Genomic DNA, 23,897 nt, shown 5'->3' with positions numbered 1-23,897 from the left:
AATATATATATATATATATATATATATATATATATATATATATATATATATATATATATATATATATATATATATATATATATATATATATATATATATATATATATATATATATATATACATATATCCTTATTCTTGAAAAGAATGTAAACGATTTTTTCTACAAAAGATCAAATTATATATCATAATTTTCATAAATATAATAATATAAGATCTCTAGATGAAATGAAAATTTCTATCGGATCTCTTGGCACCGTAAAAATAAGTCTGACTTGAAATGTGTCTGACTGTCTGACTTGAGTCATAGCCGAGATGTATATTATGTATTTCTTGATGAGTGTCACGATAAATATTTTAAAAAACATTCGATTTGGACTGTCATCGGAGGTTATCGGATTCGACTCGGGCAGAGTCAACTGTATAATTATTTTCATGTCTTTGATAGAATAACTGTGAAAAATTGGACGTTAAAAGCGCACACAATGAAAGCGCGTCCGTAAACAATATTCACACCACCTCAGATACCCCTCGTAATCTACGCAAATACCAACCGAAATTAATTATAATTTTGAATTTATATGTAAATAGAACATATAATTTATTCCTAAAAAATATTTTTTTCATAAATCAATGTCATCGAGAAATTTAGGACAACGTCCGCTTTATGCGAAACCGTTTTTCATGTTCGAATACTAGGGTTTTCTACCAATTTCTGGACTGCGGAAAAAAAATTTCAATTTCATCGAGCAAATACTGTAGAGGTGAGGTACTGTAGAGGTGAAATAGTAAACATTATCGATAAGCACAACTAAACAGGAAGGGATGTGAATTGTATATCACAACGTTTCATATTGCAATAATATTCGAGACATGATTGTTGGATATCGGGAAGCAGGTGGTTAAACAGTTCGTTCAATATTTTGTCGGGACCGTGTAGATTTTCATAAACTTTCCGCATACTGGAATCCTGAGGTACTGAATTTCAGCGCGGCGGCAAATAACACGGCTCTAAACGCAGTCGCGTTTTTTGAAAATTATCAGACAACTAGAACAGGGAGCGTCCGCGCCGGTTTCGTATATGATTGACACAATATCGGCGACTGTTCTAACATAAATTTGCATATTACGGGACCGTGAGAGAGCTGACAGACGTGGCAACAAATACATAAGGACGTAGCATAATTGACGAAAATTATTCACCATCGGTTTCAGCGCGCGCGGCAATAAATATTAACCCACGAGAACATGGACCGTTTTGACCGAAAAACCGTCCAATCAGAGACGACTCTCGAGACCTAACGCAGCGGAGTCTGAAACGAACGCCATTGTGTGCTGAACTATTCACAGAACACTTGACAGTGATAATATTGATAACGTACCCCGAGAAATTATATATATATATATATATATATATATATATATATATATATATATATATATATCTTATGTATTCGTATATGCGTGATTCGTGAAAATATGTCCAAATTTCTCATTACCCGGTATTTATATATATGTATTCCAAATTAGGCATCGTCGAAGCATCAGAAACGTTCATTTATATTCTGAAATCCAGGGGTGGATCCAGAGGGGGTTAAAGGGGTGCGCATCCCCTAAAATCTTTCGATTGAACTTTTTTTGGCCCCGATCTTTGAAATATTTGTTTTTATAAGTTCATTTAGTTTCACAGTTGCCATACCATCCATATGAATATGTAATATTTTGTTGAGGGGAGGGGCTGGTGTTTTGAGAAGTAAAAAAATGTCCACAGATGCCCTGAAAAATCGTTCCAATAAATCTAGATTATCAAAATTTTGATCTTGGAGAAACATTTATGCAGGTTACTGCTGCTGCCATCTGTGAATACATATAGAAATTAAACATGACTAAAAACAGGATTTAGTTCCACAGTTGTAGGTTATAGATTAACCGAGGGAGGCCACAACGTCTTCCAGATAAAACCTAGCACCCGCAGCAAGAAACAGAGAAAAAGCAAACCCAAAATATGAAACAGATCTGTATTCATGTGTTTCAATGATTCAGTTTGCCCACTATTGCACAAGGTGAAACATTGTTTTGATAGATTTGTTTCATGTTTCGTCACTATTGCACAAGGTGAAACATTGTTTTGATAGATTTGTTTCATGTTCCCATACAATCATAAAACAAGTCAGAAAAGTGTTTCTGTTTCTTGTTTTAGGTTTAGGGCTTAAGTTAAACAACTGCAGAGCAGCAGAACTGCAACTACAGAGTAACCACATTGATCTAAATTCACACCATGCCCCATAATTGAATTTACCAGGATATACTTAGCACGGGTAACCTTTACAAAAAATCTGTTTTCTGTCGACCAAATTGTATCAAGATTATTTACTGATGGGGAACTGACCAAAGAAATGACCCATAACACATCCAGCAGTGGACATAATTAATTGAATGTATCAATACCTTATGGTCAGTTGAGGGTTTGTCGCAGAGGAAAAAGAAGCCAAAATAAACTAATTTCTCTTGATCGAAACACAACTCGACAACATGAATGTGGTTTCTCAAGCTAAGAAACAAGCCAGCCTTTATTGCGCAATGAAGTTATTCATTTAGCTTACTAAGTGTATGACTTACCGTGCCTGGCCTTGACCACTCCATCGACCTGCAAAACAGAAATGCAGAAAATATTTTTTACTACATTTGGAAATATCACTTCGATAAAAAAAACAATTTGATTGCACTGATTTCTAGGACACAAATGCATAGTCTGATGATCCAATGATGTTACAGATGCTTGAATATAACATGTGTTGATAAATGTAATCATGAATGAATTAAACATTGTTCTTCGTGAACCTACTACTGACAATAGCTGGAGAGTGTGGCGAGTGTGACGAAATAGGAAAAAAAGATGAAGCCCACATATCAGCGGGTATACTGACACCGCAGATCAAGAAGGAACAATGATGACAAGTGCTTGTTTATATCAAACTATGGATGGGTTTAGAGTAGTTGTAAGTCGTAACAAAGTGCATGTCGTGAAACATCTTGAACTGTGTACTGAAGTTACAATTGTACAACGTGATATTGATCAGCAATATGCGATTTGAGACGGGTTTATTGAAGGTGACAGATGTACTACATGTATCAGCTTGCTACATTGATGCAAGAGTCCAACAGTCATTAATGAGTTCAACGAAGTTTGGAATAATAGTTACACAAAAAAATGTGTAACGACAAAGTTTGAAGACACAAAAATCAAGGATAATGATAAAAAAAATTGTCTTGAATCAAAGTGTTATTACCGGTAGTTAATAGCAGACTACAAACTCTGACTCATTTCGTTTCAATACGTTCCACGGATGGGCTCGAACAGATTGAACATCATAAACTCAATCAAAGATCAATAAAATACATTATGAATTTATAGCCTAACGTCAATGTTTATGTAATGAGAGCCGCAAGTTTATTTTACCCATGTCAACCTTAGCGGTATGACTACGTTTATAGTCATCTTAGCTTGTCAGTAAGGGCTTGATGAAGGAGCTATCTAGAGTACCATAAAGAGACACTTATATAGGAAAACATACTTGGGCCTGTCAAAAATGAATGCTCTCAAGATACTGCTGGACCTCCAGGCAATATATTAACCATGTAAATGGACCAGGGTTTCGAACTATACCGAATGCCGTATCAGACCACTCAATATTGACAATGTCAATGTATTTATGCAGATCAAAAAATGAAACACAAACCAATGCATACGAAATCAAGCGAGACGTTCGAAAATATTGAGTCGTTACGATAGATGAAATGAGTGTTAAAGCAAGTGAAATGGATCACCGTTAAATCGTTGATCAAAGTAAATTATCATCAGTGTCGCGAGCATTACTGAGCACCATTAACTACATTGTCCCTTGCTTTATCACTTGTCATAACTGATCATTGTGATCCCGCTTACTCACTTGGTCTAGACTCGGTTTGTTGAAAAAAAGTAACTTAAAACCTAGCTGAAAATCACCACAAACCAGTATCATTAAGTCCATAACTTACAGTACTGCCATCAGCAGTCACAATTTAGAAGCTAATCTATCCTACCTTTGCGTATACATGCAGGGAATCAGGAATCTAGTCACCTCCAGCATGAACGAAAGCAATACGAGGTAGAAATATCCTCAATGTTCGATATCATATCAGAAAATGGCTCAGACTCACAGACGAGATGCGTTTACAAGACACTTTGAGAGAGATTGAAATGGAATGGAGTACTCTTTACACATATAAATCAGTGGGTAAGCTTTTATCCGCTCTTGTTGGCCACTAGAGTCCCTCTTCCTACTGCCCCTTCAGCTCACATACAAACACCCAAACAAGTACTATCATTAACCAGGCAAGATGCAACAAGAGTCATTACATCCTAACAGCCCTACATGTATACCGACTACAACACGAGTTCAACAACTATCGACTCAAAGCTTCAACCCCAAACTACCGCATCATCTTATAGACAACAATTACGTGAATATATAGAATTTTTTGTTTTTCAGGAATATTCAGTAAAAGTATTCGCGATGAGAAACGAAATATCAGCAATGACAATAATGAAATCGACGAGATATCAGATTCCTTCCAGACACGATCGATGAGACAAAGTTCAAATTTCAAATCGACGAGTTATATTACACGATATAAGTGTTGGAATACGAGGTATAGCCTACCGCTGGTGGTGGTCGAGGTGGTCGTGGGACTGCCACATGAACGGATAAGCTAATGAGATAAGTGCCGCCGATGCCGCGATACAGTTTATCCGGCGAAAGTAGGCTTAGAAAGAGACAGTAAGAGTATTGACGGAGATGGAGAAGAGCACTCGTAGCGAAATGATACAGCGAACATCCATCTGATTATAAACGCCCGTATCTGTATTAATCCGTTTGACGGATTAATGTTAAACCCCGTACATCGACGCAATGAGACCCGTTAATGAGACGGATCCACAATAATAGTACAGTTACAGTAACACTTCCGATACTGATTACTGCAAGTAGTCGCAGCTGTAGCACTGATTTGATGACGATGTACAAAAAACCGAATACGCAGTGCAAAAAGAACAGAATCTGGATAAGGAAAACTATTAAGCCCGTGTCAATCAAAATGGCAATATTTTCATCTATAAAGCCCACTACTTTCAGAAAGAAAAGGCCGTCTAGGGACAAAGTAAAATTCGCGAAGACTTCGCCGATTGCGAATAAAAGAAAAACAAGTTGGATCTGGCGATTGCCCGAATGTCTGATCGTTAAGCCGGAGACAATGCCGACGATTGTGCGAGGAGACGAGTCAACAAGGACATGGTAGATAAGGCGTCTAATTATGTGTTAAATTAGCTGTATTAACAGGAAGACGTGCAGGATATTGAAGTTACGCTGCAAGAGAATTCAGCGCCGCTGATTACACGACTGATTGTGCGAGTTAATATTGACGATTCACCCGCGCGTTCCTCCCCAATCATTAGCCGTGTTGACTAAGTCATTCCGCATAGTTTACCGTTACAACAATGACCACAATGTCTTAAACCGTTCTATGCACGCATTAACAGAGCCGGGGCAGAGTTGCGTGCTACAATACTAAACTGAAATAATCGCCGTAAAAGCGGACGGTCGTTTTCAGCTATCAAAATGCCTGTTTGTTTTTGAAATTTCGCGCACCGGGGTATAACGACACGCAAAAATCTGGCCGAAACGCCGATGGGAATAGTAGCGCCCGGTCTCCTGGCACCGGGATCGCGCGGACCGAATTCAAACAACAATTATCGCCGCTCAAATACACGACAATGATAGTAATTAATCAACATCGGGAGTTCTAGTTTCATTGTTTTCCCACTGGAAAACAGTTACAATCGCCGTTTGGATGGTACTCCACGCGAACCTCAATGACACATCATTAGCAACGTTACACACCGCGCATGATTGTAACTGTTTCCAACAAAAACGCTAGAAAATCGCTCAACAATCAGGTTAATTTCACATAGTGTAACTGTTCATATTTCTAAAGCTGTCCTACGGGGTGATGTTGGCCGTTTTGAGTGGGGGTCTTTTACAGTCGGATGAGTGTCATCGAGAAGCGCCATAAAACAAACTTTAAAATCTGGTAGAATTTGCATCATAAACCCGAAGCTGCGGACAAAATCCACAAATGTGTCAATCAAATTAATCTTAGGGCTAGCTCACAATGATGCAACGGTTCTTTTGGTAGGACTACAATGTAGGAATGTTCAATGCCTCAAATCTGTAAATAGCCTACTTAGTCGGGTGAGAAATAGAGGTTTACCTATGTAAAGAGAGGTAACAATGCGTTAGTGATTTACTTTTAAACCGGACCACAAAAACATATAGCTCACATCACAAAGCCAAAATTGATGTTTTTTCAAAACGTTGATCCGACTGGAAATAATCATATTCATTCGTTAAATATGTTCTTTTGTAAGGCGAAATCTTTCACACAGAATTTCAATTCGGATTCCCACATTTAGCTACTAATTCTGCCAACAATATTGACACAACCTAATGGTGTATGACAAATCCTAGACTAATCTACAATATAGTTGTGAGGATATCTCTAAATGCACCTCGGGATGGACGAGACAGAGTAACTAATCGCACTTTTACAGGTAACAATAATGAAAACGAAAGATGAAACTATGAATTACCGATAGCTTAATAATACCTTCAACGTTCAAAAAGTAATTTCTCACATGAAACAGCAGTGACACGGGGAATGCGTGATTGACAGATCGACTGTTTGATCAGCACACACTGCAAATGCTTGTGAACACCGTCGGGCCAAAAGTCGACATAACCGTACAATACCACTGGAATGTACAAATAGCACGAGCGAAGCACATCTCTCAGCAAATTCTTCATTTCGCACTCGATCTCTTAATCTCATAAAAGCCTGATAAAAGCGAAGAAAATGTACTCGTAGTTATAAACTCGTAAGAAGGCTGTTTCTGACAATATCAACACGAATTGGTAAAAGTAGACCCTCTGAAGATGAAGAAGCCTTGGTGCTGGTTTCAGTATTTCAAATTAGGTTTCACTAGTACCACTCCGCTATTGTTATCCACTCTTACGGTGGGCTTAGAAAAACAGTCACAAGACTCTTAATGCGTGGATTAGGTGCCTCTGCTGTTGATTTTGTCAACACTTCAACAAAATTACCAAAGTGGACAGACAGTTTGGTGTAAACTTTTACTTAAAAGAATGATGAAAACATTATGTTTGCACCAAATAGCCATTTGATTCGCGAATAACTATACACATTTACCAATAAATCGAAAAATAGTACGATTTTCAAACTTTCCAACAACTTATGCCTACATAATAAATTCAAATGGATTTTTGAGAAGCCTATTGTATTTCTGGTAAGTCCATACAATATGTGCCAATGTAACAACTGCGCAAATATAAAGCCTTTCCATTCTTATAAATGATGACCATTATACATCGATCTGATGAACAACAAACTAAAAACTATTGACCATGTGCCGTATTATACTTATGTTTGCTAAAACCCTGCACCAGCAGTTGGGTTATTGATTAAACACTAGTGGTCACTACCAGTCAACAATAAAGAAAGTGACCAATCATTGTAACCACGGCAGCGAGGGTTTCGAAAATTGAAATTATTGAATTATTGAGGATAAAGAAGCAGACCCTCCTGAGTGACAGTTGTACCCCACTTGTTGTCATTCTTTGTCTCCTTAAAGCTTAACATTGTCATCATTATATTCCCTCAAAATGTGAATATTAAATGAAAATCAATTTGGTGTGACGCATTTCTCTTATCCAATACAGTCTATTCCTATCACCACCACTAACCAGACAATGGGCCCGTACTACCACTATTTAGACCGTTCCAAATGGGACATACTCCCCTAGCAGGGATTCCTACCTGTGATGGCATCGCTGGACGCAGCACGAACCCTGCTACACTAGACTGCACTAAAACTAAACTTAGATCGTTCTAAATGACGTAGTGTGAACGCGGCTAATGCTGTTTGATTTCATCCGACTCAGCATCAAAATATACCCCGGTTTTCATCTTCAAAAAATCCAATTTGACGAATATTAATATAACTAAGGAAATCTTTGAAGGGCGATAAAAACTAAGTCAGTCACGTCAATACTATTACCAGGAAAGATATAGTAGACGATCAGAGAATGGCGGAAGAAAGCGATGAACAAATCGAATTTTCTGCTACTCGAGTCTGGACGGTTGAGTGAGATCCCATCTGGTGTAAGGCATAAATAGACGGGTGCTTAACTTATCAAGTGTCCCGGGTTAAATACAGTGTAGTGATTGAATCGTCCCTCAGCTGTCAACATCGAACGATGTACAATCAAATCATGCGCGGACAATACCTCCGCCAACCACTTGTCAGGCTTAACACAAGTCTAAGTGGGCGCTAGCCACGAATGCGTCTTTTCTTACCCGGTCCTAACGAAATTAAGAAATTTAATGTGCTTAATAATGTCGGATAATCAAATTCAATCCGAGGACTCGGTCTATTAATCATTCGAGTAGCAACATGAATATCTGGACTAACGAAGACTGGCATCCCTTTCTATAATCAAAATCGTATTTCGTGAAAAATTCTGAACGGGGAAACGTATCCGTTATTCGATATGTCAGTTGATGCATTACGAAAGTATAGTCGTACGATATTTCCTGTATATGAACGATTTTAGAGAAAGATGCAGCGAAAATGGAAATCAACATCGAAAAACTTTTTAACTACCCAGCAGTTGATTTCAAAAAAATAAAATAACACAGATATAAGACAGCTTAATCGAATGATACGATAAAGATTTTTCATTTTTTCCTCTGGGCCCGGTTCCACAGTTGTGAGTAAGAGTTAACTCGTGGGTTGAAATCAATTCACTTTCAATGTTTTAACTCTAATACAGTCAAATTTAACTCACAACTAAGGAACTGGATTCAGGTCTACTATATCAGGATGAAAGACAAGTCGTAACTTCAGCATGAAACATTTGCATTATAAGGAAGTGATCAGTAATCAGTATTCAGCAGCCGGTTAATGAGAGCCCGTACCGCTAAAACTTTTACTTCGTATTCCGCCACTTGAGTTCGCATGCGTCTTAACAAGTCCATTAAACCGCGCGGTGACAGAAACTTTCAATTACAGCTGAATTTCTGCAGCCACTCGAGAGAGACGGGGCTATGAAGCAGGATGACTAGTCTTCCTTTGGGAGTATCAGCCGGCAGTGGATTTTGTAATCTTTGTCTTTATTCTTTATTTCAGAATCATTCGGAACTTTCAACATTTTATAACAAGAGTATCACATAAAAAGATACGATACAAGTTTTGTATATTCACGACGCGATAAAGGGTTGGGCACATAGTGAGATATGAAACATGAAACAGATATGCTTTTCTTATGTTTCACCATTTCCACTGCTTTCATCGTCGTTTTCACTGTTTCTTTTATGTACAGCCAGAAAAACATTTCTGTTTCATGTTTATGTGTCACCAGACTAGTCTTTAAGACTCACCCAATACAAACTACCTGGATCCAGGAGTATTCTGGCATAGCAAGGGCCTGACTTGATAGAAAATTTAATTAATACTGTTTGAGTGTGAGAACGAGTTTATGAAGCGATTACAATACACCGACGCATAGTGTCACACGCATTGGAGAAATGATATTTCATTGATAGTAATTTCAATGATGATGAAGCAACAAAAGAGATGACACTTCCGATTATAGGTACAATGCGACATCAACGTAATTCCATTTAAAAATCGCCCGTGGGCCTATATCACTGACTAGTAACAAACTGGACGAGGTAGCATGTAAGATGTGTCGGCTGAGATGGCGTGGTACTGTTAATGACAAGTGTTCACTCATAGCTCAATTTAAGAGGGTATTTGAAAGGCAAACGCATTTACGGTTAATGGTGGGTAAAGGAGTCCGTGAGATTCAAGGGTCGTCGCGTGTTTGATGTTGTCACCTTAATGTGCAGTAGTTAATCAACTTACTTCATAGTTTGCACCCACTTACACTATAGCCCGGCCAGATTGACACAATGTCGTTACTGGTTTCTACTTCTAACCGAGTAAACACCAATAAAGTGTATATTCATTCAAACCGTTAGTTGCTATTTCTCTTTTTCATCGAGCACTACTTATCTTCCACAACTCAAATGAACTGACTCGGAACTCGATTCACTAGCCGACATGAAGAACCGAAGTCACTTGTATATCGAAAATTGGGCGCGGTTTGAAAGTATTTGGAACTTAATCACTTGTTTTGAAAATATTTGGAACTTAATCACGTGTAACAGATACCATAGTGTGACATAATGCTGTAAACGTGATAGATTTATCGGCCTCTGATTAAACATTAGTCCATCGCGTGAAATCGATCCCCGAGAAACAATACCGCAGTTATTACTGATCAATACATAAAACAGAAGACCTCAAATAACCTGTACTTTAACACAGCTTCAACCATCGCAAACCTTGAATTTCCATATCATTTTTATCTCGAGTTTCATCAAATAAATGACACTTCAACCTCTGTTTCATAAACCAATCTACGTTGATTCCAATTGCTGCACTTAATTGATCAAAAATATCTTTTTCTAAATAACTGAACATAATTTCATTTCATTTGGCAAAATTAGGCCCTGCAATTTGTCCAATATGATCTCTTTTTTTCTATATTAAGAACATTTATTCTGAAGATAATTTTATTTCTTTCAGTAATACTAGGCCCTGCAATTTGTCCAACTTTTCTATGCTAATCATTACAACTATAAGTACTTATCAACTAGGTTAAATATTCATTCTTGAGGGGGACATTTTGTTATTACTCCTGCCTCTGACACCAGCTCCAGCCTCTTTTCCTTGACTAACTTTCCCCGACTCTTGACGCAAATTATTATTTTTTTAATTAAACTTCACAGTAGTATTAATTTCTCAATATCAAGCGTTGCCATACGAAACCCGGAAATGGAAGACAATCAAACAAAGCCCCCGATGAATATTAATATTGAAAAGAGTTTTAATGGAGTTGAATTAGTAACGCAATGACACCCGGTGCTGCCTAGCACAGCGCACCAGGGTAAATATTTGCCATCATATAATAACTGTGAAGAAAATGAAACGGTGAGAGGTCAGATGAGGCACTCGTACAGACGCAATGAAGATGTAGAGATGTGTACAGAGAAAGCTCCGGTAAACATTGATGTCAGCGATGACGAAATCTGAAATCCGTAATAGTATAATCTACAACTAATATCGCATGGAATATACATCATCGCTGCACTCAAAACACAGTTAACAATCTGAAGAAATGGAATATTAAAAAACGAATATTACTCTTATCCATGATTCCTACTATTGTTCATTGCCTCATATAAGGATTTGTCACTACTTTGATACTAACAATTTCAAGAAAAGCATAATTCAAGAGTATCTAAAACCAATCAATGTTTTACCAATGACACCCTGATTTCGCTTTTGAGACCCAAGAAAAACTACTTCATATAGGCACGGTTACAATGTTCAAATTCAAGAAATTTTAAGAAATGGAGGCTTTCTTTCCAATTTAACTTGATTAAAGGAGTCTCTTTGGGATTCTGTTAACACCTAAATGAGGAATGTACCCCAAAAAGTAAGCAAAATATCCTAGAAAAACAGGTCTTATCCATCTATAAATGGATATAGTAGTCTATTTTCATTCATCCCAGATGAAGTTAATTTCATTGGCTATTTAGTATATCTTTGTTATAATATATCTGTCTGGTCAGAGCTGAATGCCCCTCTGGCAGAGGAATTCACACAATTTACTGTCCATTATAAGATTAAAAGTCGAGAACTAATGTTAATGACAGCAGAACAGATTCTATAACGACCACAAATCAATTGACCAGAAATTAAATTTCATCCCAGTTAAATCATGCGCGTTAACTTGCTTAAACGAAGAATGAACATCAGTTACGAGCGATTTAAGGTAAGGATTAATTCATAAACGGCACAGTCAGGCGATGTGGCAGCGGCATAGATGAAGCAAGAGTCAGGTCTAATATCGTAAGCCGCGGGGACAGCGATGTCTCAGTCAACAATATCGTATTGCCGAGTGAGAGGAAAGAAAGAAGTTAAAACCTATCACAGTCGAGCGTACATCGTGTAAATACGCACCGTCTCGCCGGTGGCCATATCCTCGCCGTTCTCGGTATCGATATCATCTCCTCCGCATCGGAGTCAAACAAAAATATCATATCACAACAACCCGGAGAAAGACAGGAAACGAGCGTCCACCGGTGCCAATGGCAACAGCATCGCCGGCATTGTTGTACATCATCAGGCAACGCGGCAGCACTGTTTAAATACGCGAATTCGTCGCGTTTACAATGCATTTCGCTTCGAGCGCGAGTTTTGCGATTGTGTAAAAGCGTCTTGAACGTCTTCGACGAGAGCCACTCGTTGTGCAGTTATGTACTAAGCTTTGAGAACGCCGAATAAAAGAAAGGGTCCTCACAACGTAGATTGACAACTCTTCACATAATCAAGAGACATGGCGAAAAAACATAGAAAATCATTGCGAATATTTCAAATACCACAACAGTTGTATAAATGCGCAAAGATTCACTCGATTCAATAATTGTCAGAAATAAGTTCTACTTCACACATCATAAAATCATCCTTTACATATGAGAAAAACATATTTCATCTTTGTGCATCAAGTATTACAACAGTGAGATGAAGAAGTAGAACTCAGAATATTTTATCAATTGCAAGCACAATTTCTTCAGTAAACTGATGGATAAGCTCTTATCAACTTCTACATTTAACACATTAATAATTATTGAAATAACGAGTCTACGCATTGCGTCCCATTCCTTAACCGTAAAAATACCTCTTCATTTCCTATTTTTGTAATATTCACTGTCAATTAAATGAAATATAGGCTTCAATTTGTTTGGAAAATTTACCTAAGAACATATCATTACTTCAGCTAGATGACAAGTGTCCCTGTCAGCACTAGAGCCCCAGGTACGAGTGTTACCGATTTACATAACTGATGCTTGACAAATCAAGTCAAAATAGTACTCGGCGTCAGTATAGAAATCATACAAGTGCGGCAACAAAATAACGACGAGTGGCTTGAAATGGATGCGAGTTGTTTAAAGTAATAGGCGGCAAGGGGTTCAAAATGTTACAAATACACATAATCATTAATAGTCATTTGATCTACAAATAAGTATCTTAAAAACTGCTTCAAGCAAAATCGACGTCGTGAATGAAATCTTATCCCTGCAATACGAACTGTACGTGTATTTGATGGAACAAAAGAGACCCCTAGAATTTACCAGACAGAATTAGAAAATTATCGATACTCTATCTATAGTTACTTGGAAAATAAACGTAACTGTTATATTCATAACAAATTTCCAGATGATCCGTGATCCGGGCATTCAGCGCGTTCTACTTCAGATGGTCATGGAATTATTCACACCTCCCCGCACCCCAAAAAGTGTAGTCAGGCCACCAGATCTTTGTAACAGAACAGGGTAAAATATCGTATCTAATGATCAGATAATGACATTTAACACATTCAATAACTAACAGTTATTGATATTTAAACACATATGGGACCAAACGAGAAAACGAGAACACAGCTCAAATACAGTACTTCATTTCATATTTACCCAGCTGTGGCTACTACCTAATATAAAAGACCACTGGGTCTGAAGTACATGATACGATCGATAAACTAAGTTTGCATTTTGAATAGCTATGATTAACCGTCATAGCTTCTTCTAGTGGCGCCCCCTGAATTCAAGCTTTCGAAACATATTCTTTCCGCACCGGATTAGTCAGCGAATTGAAAGGTAGATGTCACCACTGTCTAGTGTCAGAATTCTGAAGCTTCTAATCAACCTCTGTAACTGTATATCAGTCATTCTTTCTTAAATATCTGAAGGTGTTTTACGGTGACAAACAACCACAAATTTCGAGAGTTTTGCCAGTTTTTTTTTCAAACAAGTCTCATACTTTGGAGTGCGTTCAGCGAGAAATTTATGACTGCACATTATCCTACTCATCCGATGGTTACAATAACTTTGAACCGTAGTCAACTCATTAAAACATCGATATCTGCCAGTAATATGGAAACTGATAGTCTCTTCGGAGACCATTAGTAAAACTTGAAGAGCCCTAGCTATCAGAAACTGTAGAGACATTCGCAATTAACACTATAGCAATACACCGCCTGTAACACATCAGCGCACGTTTATCCAGCACCAACTTTATCAAAAATACATGCTTGTTTATCATCATAGTCTGACTACTCGGTGTCAACCTGTCAATATGCATTGTAACAGCGAAATAAATTATTGAAGCCTTCGATAAATACATGCTGATCATGAAAATGAAATTGTATGAAAATATGATGCAGTTATTCATGCATTACACATGCAGCTTAAAGTTTATTCACCAAATAAGAGCAAACACATATACGTGAAAAGCAACATTATAGTTACTAATCTGTCATTCGCTTAATTAAACTCATCGAAAATACAAAACAAAATTGATCAAAAACCTAAAATAAACCTAAATTCCAAATGCCAATAGATGACTTCATTTTCATGAATGGATAAATTCAATGGGAAACCCCTCCACAATGTCATGTGTCTCTATTCGGCTAATTTATGCCAATGAAATTTACGACCTACTCAAGAAATCGTCTCATATCATGTAATGGTCATCGTTGAAATGTTATCAATTTATCTCCACGTAAGGAGTGAGAATAATTTGTTTATATTTGAACGTACAATCTGTCGCCATGTTTAACTCGCTGAGACTTCTTCAAACGATTTGAATTCTAAAATGAAAATTTAAAGTTTCCAAAAATTTTCCCCACGACGTTACAAATTTAAAAAGCGAAACAGAGATTCTTATGCAAATAAGATTCGCCGATAATTCTTTTTCAATTTCCATTTTTAACGGAAAGTAGCTCTACGGCAATGCAATTTTTTTGTTCAAGACCTCGGATACGCGCACTTCAGGTTTATTCCGTGACGCCGCTATAGGTACTTGGAACGACCAAATTCTGAATATATTAACTGAAGAAAATACCAAGCGACAATTGTGTGATTGGCATTCATTCGATATGGTTTTCGGTGAAGAGCCCTAGAAATACCAGACCAAGGCACAATTTATACACTTATAATATCACTTAGCGTCAATAAAATTGTGCCCACATATAGGAATGGGTACCACTCATAAACGAAAGATCGCATAGGTCATATTTGTTACATAGGTATTCAGCTGCCATTCCTACACATGTCTATAGTAAGTGACACTTTCCCAGGAAGTACCAACGTTTTTTTTTTCAATTTTTTGAATAGTTACTTTGATACCTTCTACGAACCAGGAAACTCTATGCGCTGGCAAATGATATCATTTTCAACCACCATGTTTTCGCAAAAACCAATCAGCAATTGTGATCATTATGGAAATGACGTAGGCCTACATCAACTTACTATTGGATGAAATTAGTTCACGCCAAAAAAATTAACGTAACCATCACACAGTTTACACTTACTATAGTTTGAACGTGGGCATACTGAATTAGCAATCCTTAATTATCATCCATTATTCCTGATTTCGCAAAAATTACGATATTCTCCCGCATTGACTATTCCCGAAATAGATCTTATCAGAAAATCGCTGCATTTCCATTATTGCAGGTAAAATATATTCCATCGAATAGAGATACCGTTAATATCAATGAATTCCGACGCTCACGGAGCCCGGGAGAGAGAATAGAACAGACTGAGCTGCCTGAATCTACCGGTGAAGCCTATCCCGACCATCAAGATACTAACTGTGGCTTTTATAACGTCCCTATCCCCAATTTTTCCCCTCTCCACCTAATTGTGAGACTCTTGGGCTGCACTTAACCCATGTTACTGTGAATGAGATGATGAGAGGACTCCATACGACAACCATGTCACACAACAACACTTTATATATGCTCATTTTAATCTTCCCCTATTCTAGCCCCGTTACGCCGAATCCCCGCGTACTTCGACTGGGCCCAAAATGGTGCTCAAATCTATCTTCAGCGTCGGGGAAGCGCTCTTTTCGCAAGGGGCATTTCGATGCACAAAGCCCGCTCTACAACCGAGTGCTCTCAGTCGGGACTAAACTAGATTCATGTGAGAGGTTGGTAAGAGATTTCGTTCGCCGAGTCTTGCCTCCTCTGCGGTGCTTACTACCGTCGCTTGCCAATTAAAGTCGCAATTCTAGCGCACTCCGCCAAGAAATAATTAACTTCAGGTCGGGGATTTCTCCGCGAATTCATTCGGCATTCTACCACTTTGAGTCACGACTGATTGGTAAATTTCTGCCGAATCAAAGAGATGACGACACTCAGCCGCAGCCCTCCACATACTAGCCGGCAGGAAACCGGCAAAATACTGATTCGAGTGGCGCCAATTTTTTGAATATACATCATTAAGAAAATGTAGCTACGGGTACTCGAATGGAAATGGCAAGCAAGCTCAAGGACCGGCATAAGCTACTCGACGAGACTTACACAGAAACTCAAAAACAACTCTTAAATCAGCCTTGATAATGAACCGACTTATACGACAATGTACGAGCCGGATGGACTATATACCGCAGCATCTTACACCGGGCTTACAGTATTATATTCTAAAACCGCGAAAAATTTCACTCCGCGTAGTTGACCCGGGTTTTCGGTTCAGAAACGATGCCGAGACGTTTTTTAATACCAAAACGCGGAATATTGGATATTATGACACACGAAAACCTAATCTCACATTCTACAAGTACATTTTATATGCAGTTTGGAAATGTATCGTCAGCTAAGTGCTCTTGAGTGGTGGGAAAATGACGCTTTCTGCGCACGATTTTACAGCAGCATTGAATAACTACGCGAAAGTCTCGATCATTATTCTACCGAATATAGAATAAATTGTATAGGGCCGTCCTACTGACAGCTTACAGTCGCTGAAGTATCTCTAGCAGTTCCTTCTGTTTTCATATCTGGTTGCAATTGAGAGCAATATCGTTACCCTTGATAACAATTGCCGGCTCGTTCACATGTCATTTTGTGAGAGAAATTCGAAAATCAGCAATAAAATGGCAGCATAATAAATACAGAAAACGCGATAAAAACGCGCAGACCGATTCGCGCAGATGCTGCCAACGCCACCTAGAGGCATCGCACCTGAAATAAGCAACCAATGATGGAAACAATGAAAAAATAGTTTGAGAATGCGCCATTAGAAGCCAAGAGGTTTTCAATGAGGAATAATTTTCATTAATGGAGGAAGAAGGAACTGGTAGAATATCAGTTCGTCTCCATTAGTAACGCATGGGGCTACCCGGCGTCGAGCCATTTTACATATCGATTTAGACGACTCGTTGGGCTTTTAGCGGATAAAATCAGTCAAGAGGAACGCCGAATGCATGGCAATTAACCTAGTTAGGGCAACGTCGCTAATGTACAGATGTACGAACAATGAGTGCACTCCGTAATAACAAAACATATTATGCAGTCAAGTTTTTTAATGAATTGGAAAACATTCTTTAAAAAGAAAGAATATATTTCACATTCAGCCGGTTTTAGGAATCTATCAAGACATATTACATTCGATGTTAAATCATTTCGACCTTAGATTGATTGAACAGCAGTAAGATGCCGTTTTGAATATTTTTACAGGTGATTTGCTGAGATGACAACTGGGCGATTTTTCATATAATGTCAATATCATCGATCCAGCATTTGTGGTTTCATTCATGTTTCAATGGTTTTCCACTGGGAAAGAAACCATCAGGCCAGCTTTGAATGCCTTATAATGATGTTGAGGCGGGTTAAACAAGTTAGAGTCTACAGTATTGAGAGTTTGTTAAATGACAAACATCTACTGGAAAAACCAACGAACCCGAGTTTCAAGTAAGTCCTGCGACTATTGACAATTTGAAAAAATCTGCCAGACAATGATGGCTTATCGAATTCTATCACTATTGAGGTCGAAGAAGTGGTCAGTGACTGAAACTCATTAAACCGTTCCATCGTCGCAGAAGGCGTTAAGTACAATCAATTTAATGGCGAATTTATCATCACAAGCAATTTCTCTGCGCAAATAGAATTAGGGAAACGACGAAGGGTGAATTGGTTCAGTCGAATCGCAGTTCGACAACTGTGAAACGCTCAGAGAAGCTATGCATATAAAATACCCCGATGCAAGAAGCTCGACAGTTTCAATAGTTGCCCAACGATTGACAAGTACCCTTAGCATTGATTATGATTCATACCCGGACTAATAATAATCGCTTACACTCGTCGTGAAATGATATAACTGCGAGTTTCAACTGCTATATCCGGTCGGACGGACACTCCGTCGATCGAGGGTTTATCCGCATTATTCCGGAAACTATCTTTCACAGGAGGTTCATTAGATCATGGACTATAAAACGTGATTAGATCGATGAAAGTTGTTTTGACCTTTCCATTCGTCGTGTCCCAGATTGAGGATAAAAACGTTGAAACATATTTTCCACATTTTAGTTTAAACATCTATTGTTTAAACAGCCATATTTTTACATGTGCTTAGCTTTTAAACAGCTTTCCCTAGTTCTAGTAGTGATCGACTATGCTTGGAGGTACAAAATAAGGGATTTCATTCCCGGGAAACCTCGCTGGGAAACAGAAACTTCATCAGACGTTAAAAATCAAAGAATCCATTTTACAGCCATAGTCAATTGATAATCTGATTTATATTAACTGGCTTCACCTGATTGGTGTCATTGGTTCAGACAGGTCCTGTAAACAAACCAATCTCCGACCCATTATAACTCATTTTGACTTTTGGAAATCCTCAATATTTAATGATCACTTATGGCTGAAATGAGAATGAGAGATGAAACTAAACTAATCTCGGGCTTTAAACACGATGCTATCGAGACCAGTCCAAGTGCCCTTTACCAAGCACACTGATCTTCACTGATACCTCTCATCTGTAACTCTATAAACCGGGCCACCTACTCCTTCACCAGATCTTTCCATTCATCCAACCAGATTATATACCCAGAAGGATCGAACAGCCGTCGGCAATTAGCACAAAACCTGTTTAATTAAACACGTCTATATATCACCCAAGTACCACACCAAGAAAGGCCCTTAAGCTTTCGGAGAAACTGTCCCCGGGCATTTCCCTCTAGAGACAGCCAGCTAAAATGAAGATTTAAATTCTGATTAATCGTTTAACATTTGAAACCAATCCACTGGAGAGGTGGTGAGCGTGCCCCGGAGCTCGGGCTCCGGGCGATTTCAAAAACATGACAATGCGGCTTCATTGTTTTACATGTCACCCCCAGAGGGCACTGATAGGGCTATGGGCTATGGAATTGGCAATGTATTATCCGTATCCAGTCAGGTGTGTTCATAAGCTAGATTATTTAAAACTTTGAGGTTGACCACAACTTACACTTAAAATTAAATCATATCTGCATGAACAGTTTTTTATGCGATATACTGCCTAGTACCTTTTTGAGGGATTAGTTACATTCACATAATCAGAGAGGAAGTAGATATTTCATTGATCTTGTTAATATTGTCAAGCTTACCATCATCTAATTCAGTGCACATTAAATGACGCAACGTGCTACATAGAAATAACAATCGCATATATCAACAATTATTGATATGAATATTATATTGATATAATTTTGATAGCAGATGGAGATGAATTTTATCGGTAGGAAGCAGATGTGTTGAATGGGATGGGTGTCCCCCGGTCCCCTAGGGAGTAAACATCAACCAACCGAAAGGTAATGTGGGAATGGGGGTCCCCTGCTGTTGAATCATTAAGACATTCAGAACTGTCGCTAACGAGCGAGCAGCACATTCTAGAATTTACCAGTTTGCTTGTCAATAATCTATTGTAAGGGCTTCGATATTTTAGGTTAAGTTTTAGTTTTACGTTTTAAGTTACATATTCATATTCGGATATGAAAATGTCTGAAAATTACTAAACTATCGATACTAACAACAGTAATATCTAATCAACACAACAGAAAATCCATGTCTGGGATAGACAAAAAGTGAAACACGTCAATATTTGTCACAAAGCTCAGCAGATATTCACATGAAACATGTTCGAAGCGGATTTTTTTGAAAGATACTACAACGCGCACAATAGCACTTGAAATATTACACGAAGTATTCATATATCATATCGATAAAATCATTAGTAATATTTCGCTAAGCACAGGTGCAACGGATTTAGACACTCATCTATCCATCTATTTCATATATGTCCATGAAATATTTTAAAAACTGCTGAATATCGACATATATTCTGATCACATAACTAATAGCTGCAACGTATGCTTCTTTGTTAGTGACAAATATGAACAAATATCCAATTTTTGTAATCAAAAGCCCTCATATAAACACTCTAGAAATAACATTATTGAATCTTGTACTCTGTATGTATCTTGAATCTCTAATATTTAGCCAGATTTATACTTCTGGCGCTGGTGTTATGGACTGGTATTATCTTTAACCTGGGGTTAACTGAAATTGAAATTGAATTGAGTTAACTACCGGGATGATACCAGTCTATCAAACTGGGTCCTGCATTTTGCTTAATGGAGGATATTTAAATTTTCTGTGTTACACAGTAACATGTCAATCATTTCTGTCGGATGATTTCACACTTAGGACGCTTTAAGTGATATGAATACGTGCAATTTATTTATCTCATGTTGAAAATCATAAATGTAAGCACCCTTGACTGATTATGTTTATTCACAACTAGAGTGTATTAAAGCATCTATCAACCAGGCAGGGGTTTCCTATTCTATAGCGAGATCCGTGCCTCGGGCTACAGTTCAATACAACATAATTAATAACAGTATACCATTACAAATTATTGTTTACGTCGATTTCCGTGCTCAAAGCCGAATGACTTGCTTCGAGTGATAAAGACGGAATGAAAAATGTAATTCGAAAAATAGAAGAAAAGCGCCGCTTTTGTCGAAATTGCTCGCGAGCTCAGCTAGAGTTCTCACGACAATGCCAGCGTGGTGTGAAACGAAAAGGCAAGATAGCTCGGTGCCACACACCTCTGCATTGTCGTCGGTCGCGCCCCCCGCCGACCCAATTATACCCCAATCCGAACAGGAAAACCGGCGTTAAAGAACAACCGTACCCGCTGAGAATAAAAGACCAAGCGTTCGCAGCCCGCAGCTTTTTGTACAGCGCCGCTAAATGAGCCGAAGAATAAGGCGAAGTCTGAAAAACATTTCCCCGAAACGAAAAATGGAGCTAGGTTGATATAACGCGGCTATAGTCCGCGCTGTATATCCCTGGGATTACCGAGCCCATTCAGTGTACCAGGATCTAAATCGAACCCAGTGCAGCGCAGTGTTTGAAACTTTTTGCAGCTCACCAGTGAACGACGCACCTGGTTTTCATTGACGTCATTCGCATTCAAAAATACGTAGAAAAGAATTCATTACATGCGGGTAATGAATGCGAAGTTATTTCTTATGAAACAATACGCAACTTAGCGAGAATCATGTACAGAAGCTTTCCTAAATACAAGTCGGCAAATTTCAGAAAGGATACACGCAGAGTAGCTGTCACACAATATTAAAGTTGAAATACATATATTGTAAACTGCGACAAAAGCTATCTACGGCGTTTACATTGAATTGTACTCATGTATGATTCGAGTGAAGTGTACTTGGACTAATAATTTTATAATAATCCTTATTAAACAAGAATAAACAACTTTAGTTCGAACAAACTCGCGCTGCGTTTAAGAATCAAGTTGCCTATCCCGCTGGTTTCTTTTCAATCACACCTGCGATTCTAAATTCATTATATATCAAGCAGAATCATGAGGAATATTTTTTCGCAATCATATGCGTTTTAAAAGAGAATTTCCTGAGGCTATATTTTTTCTAAACTTTTTTACACACATCACGAAACAAATAAAACAAATTGAAATGAACTATGACGATAAAAACGATAATTCAAGAGAACAAAGGAATCCAGAAAAAAAACATAGAATTATATGATGTGGCCAGCCATGTATTTTTAGTCATTAAGTTCTTTCTTTTCAATTCTTTTTGTTGGCACTTCATAATCAGAATTTGCACCAAGTTCAATGAGAATCAATATTCATATATTCTACTCGATGATTTCCAGTTGTAGAAAATATGAACATATATCAAGATATTCGAAAATCACTCTTATATCGTCATCTACCAAAACTCAAATGAAAATTGTTTCCAATAACGAACACCAGATGTCGCAAGCATACAGTGAACTACTCGCAAATACAAACATCAACGCAAACCTAATACCTGACCTAAATACAGTGAGAATACATTGAAACTTACTTTGTCCTGTTAGTGATGCTGGAGGTGGTATACTGTTGTATTGTCCCTCAATATTGTGTCTATGAACAAGAATGAAAACCATGCTTTTTTACGTAACATACAAGAAGATATTGACGTTTTTCCTTGGAATCAGTTTCTCTCTCAGTTTTGGAGAATGTATTGAAATAAACACGTAGGCCTACCGGATGAAACGTTTTCCTGTGCTCGAATCAAATGAACCTCGTCCACGGTACCCACTGTTACGAGACATACCAATCTGAGGTCGCCAGTTACGTCCTTGTTGGAAATCTTCCGGCTTTAACGTCTTTTCGGGGAATCTGAAATGTTTCATTCCAGATATCGTAATTCACTGATTAAAGCGATGAAAATACAAAGCATTGTTAGTTAACTATTATAACTAATAGGAATCAACGAATGAATAAGAAAGTATAGAACTGTTATGTTAATACAGTAAAACAGCAAACAGAATATGGGAATTTCCACATAACTGCAAACATTATAATTACATATTTTGAGAATGAAACTCAAGGATTTCCTTCAGATTGTAAGACATATACATTACTGGACCCAGTTCCAACTGTTGTTCACTTTTGGATCTCAGAATTCTAGATTCGTAATGAGATGTGGTTCAAAATTTGACACTCAGATATTGCACATATATTCACTTTATCTGGAACTGGGTTCAAAGTCCTACAATTGTGGAATATCATCCTTGATGTACATTAGAATTACTTTAAGTGTCAGTAAGGCTTTCACTGGCACTCAACAGAACTAGCGGTCCAGGAACACCATGCCCACTTGGTGTAAATACTTGACAATCTGATTATTACAATATTCAACACCCCTTGATAAACAAATACAGTAATCAATGCACAAAAAGTGCTAAATTAGGCGAACAGTGGCTGCCAGTCATTGAGTAGAGCTGGAGATGTGTCTAGGGTAGATACATGTAACAAACCAAACCAATAAATCCATTGAAGTATCTTCAAAACTTCCAAATTTAACTGGATTCCATCTATCCGACAAATGGACAGTGGGACGGACAATAGTGAATGCAATAGCCCACTGGGACTTAAGTGCCAAGTTGGCTAAAAATAGGTTTCTAAAATAAACAAAATTTCTACAAAAAACAGATCTTCTGTTTGTGATTGTAAGAGCCAGGTCTACCTCTGGTACAGGGGATGATATAATGGGAACTTGGGCTGCATAGCACGGTAGAAATTTAATGGATAGCCTCCATATAAGCAGCGATGTTTATAACGTAAAAGCTGACCATCTGAACCTAGAGCTTTAGCTGGAAATCTGAAAATGATTTCATACCATACATATCATACTGCGTATTCATAATAACAATATCACAGCCCTCAATACTAAATGTATATATCAGTGCATGAATAATCAAAAACTAACATCATTCAAAAGAAAGATTATCTTTAAGAAA

At 37.9% G+C, this 23,897-nt stretch overlaps 1 protein-coding gene across 1 annotated transcript in view; it reads right to left on the bottom strand.

Moving 5' to 3' along the window:
- Nucleotides 1-23,897, bottom strand: part of LOC141900529 (5'-3' exoribonuclease 2-like) — a 38,061-nt gene that overhangs the window by 8,457 nt on the left and 5,707 nt on the right. The window contains exons 25-27 of the mRNA XM_074787465.1: nt 22,639-22,773; nt 22,457-22,515; nt 2,617-2,644 (exon numbers count right to left, since the gene is read on the bottom strand). Coding sequence (XP_074643566.1) covers nt 2,617-2,644; nt 22,457-22,515; nt 22,639-22,773 — 222 coding nt within the window. The remainder of the gene's footprint in view (nt 1-2,616; nt 2,645-22,456; nt 22,516-22,638; nt 22,774-23,897) is intronic.

This window comes from Tubulanus polymorphus, chromosome 1 (genome assembly GCF_964204645.1).
Source record: "Tubulanus polymorphus chromosome 1, tnTubPoly1.2, whole genome shotgun sequence".
Taxonomy (NCBI): domain Eukaryota; kingdom Metazoa; phylum Nemertea; class Palaeonemertea; order Tubulaniformes; family Tubulanidae; genus Tubulanus; species Tubulanus polymorphus.
This window is presented reverse-complemented; position numbering and strand designations above follow the sequence as displayed.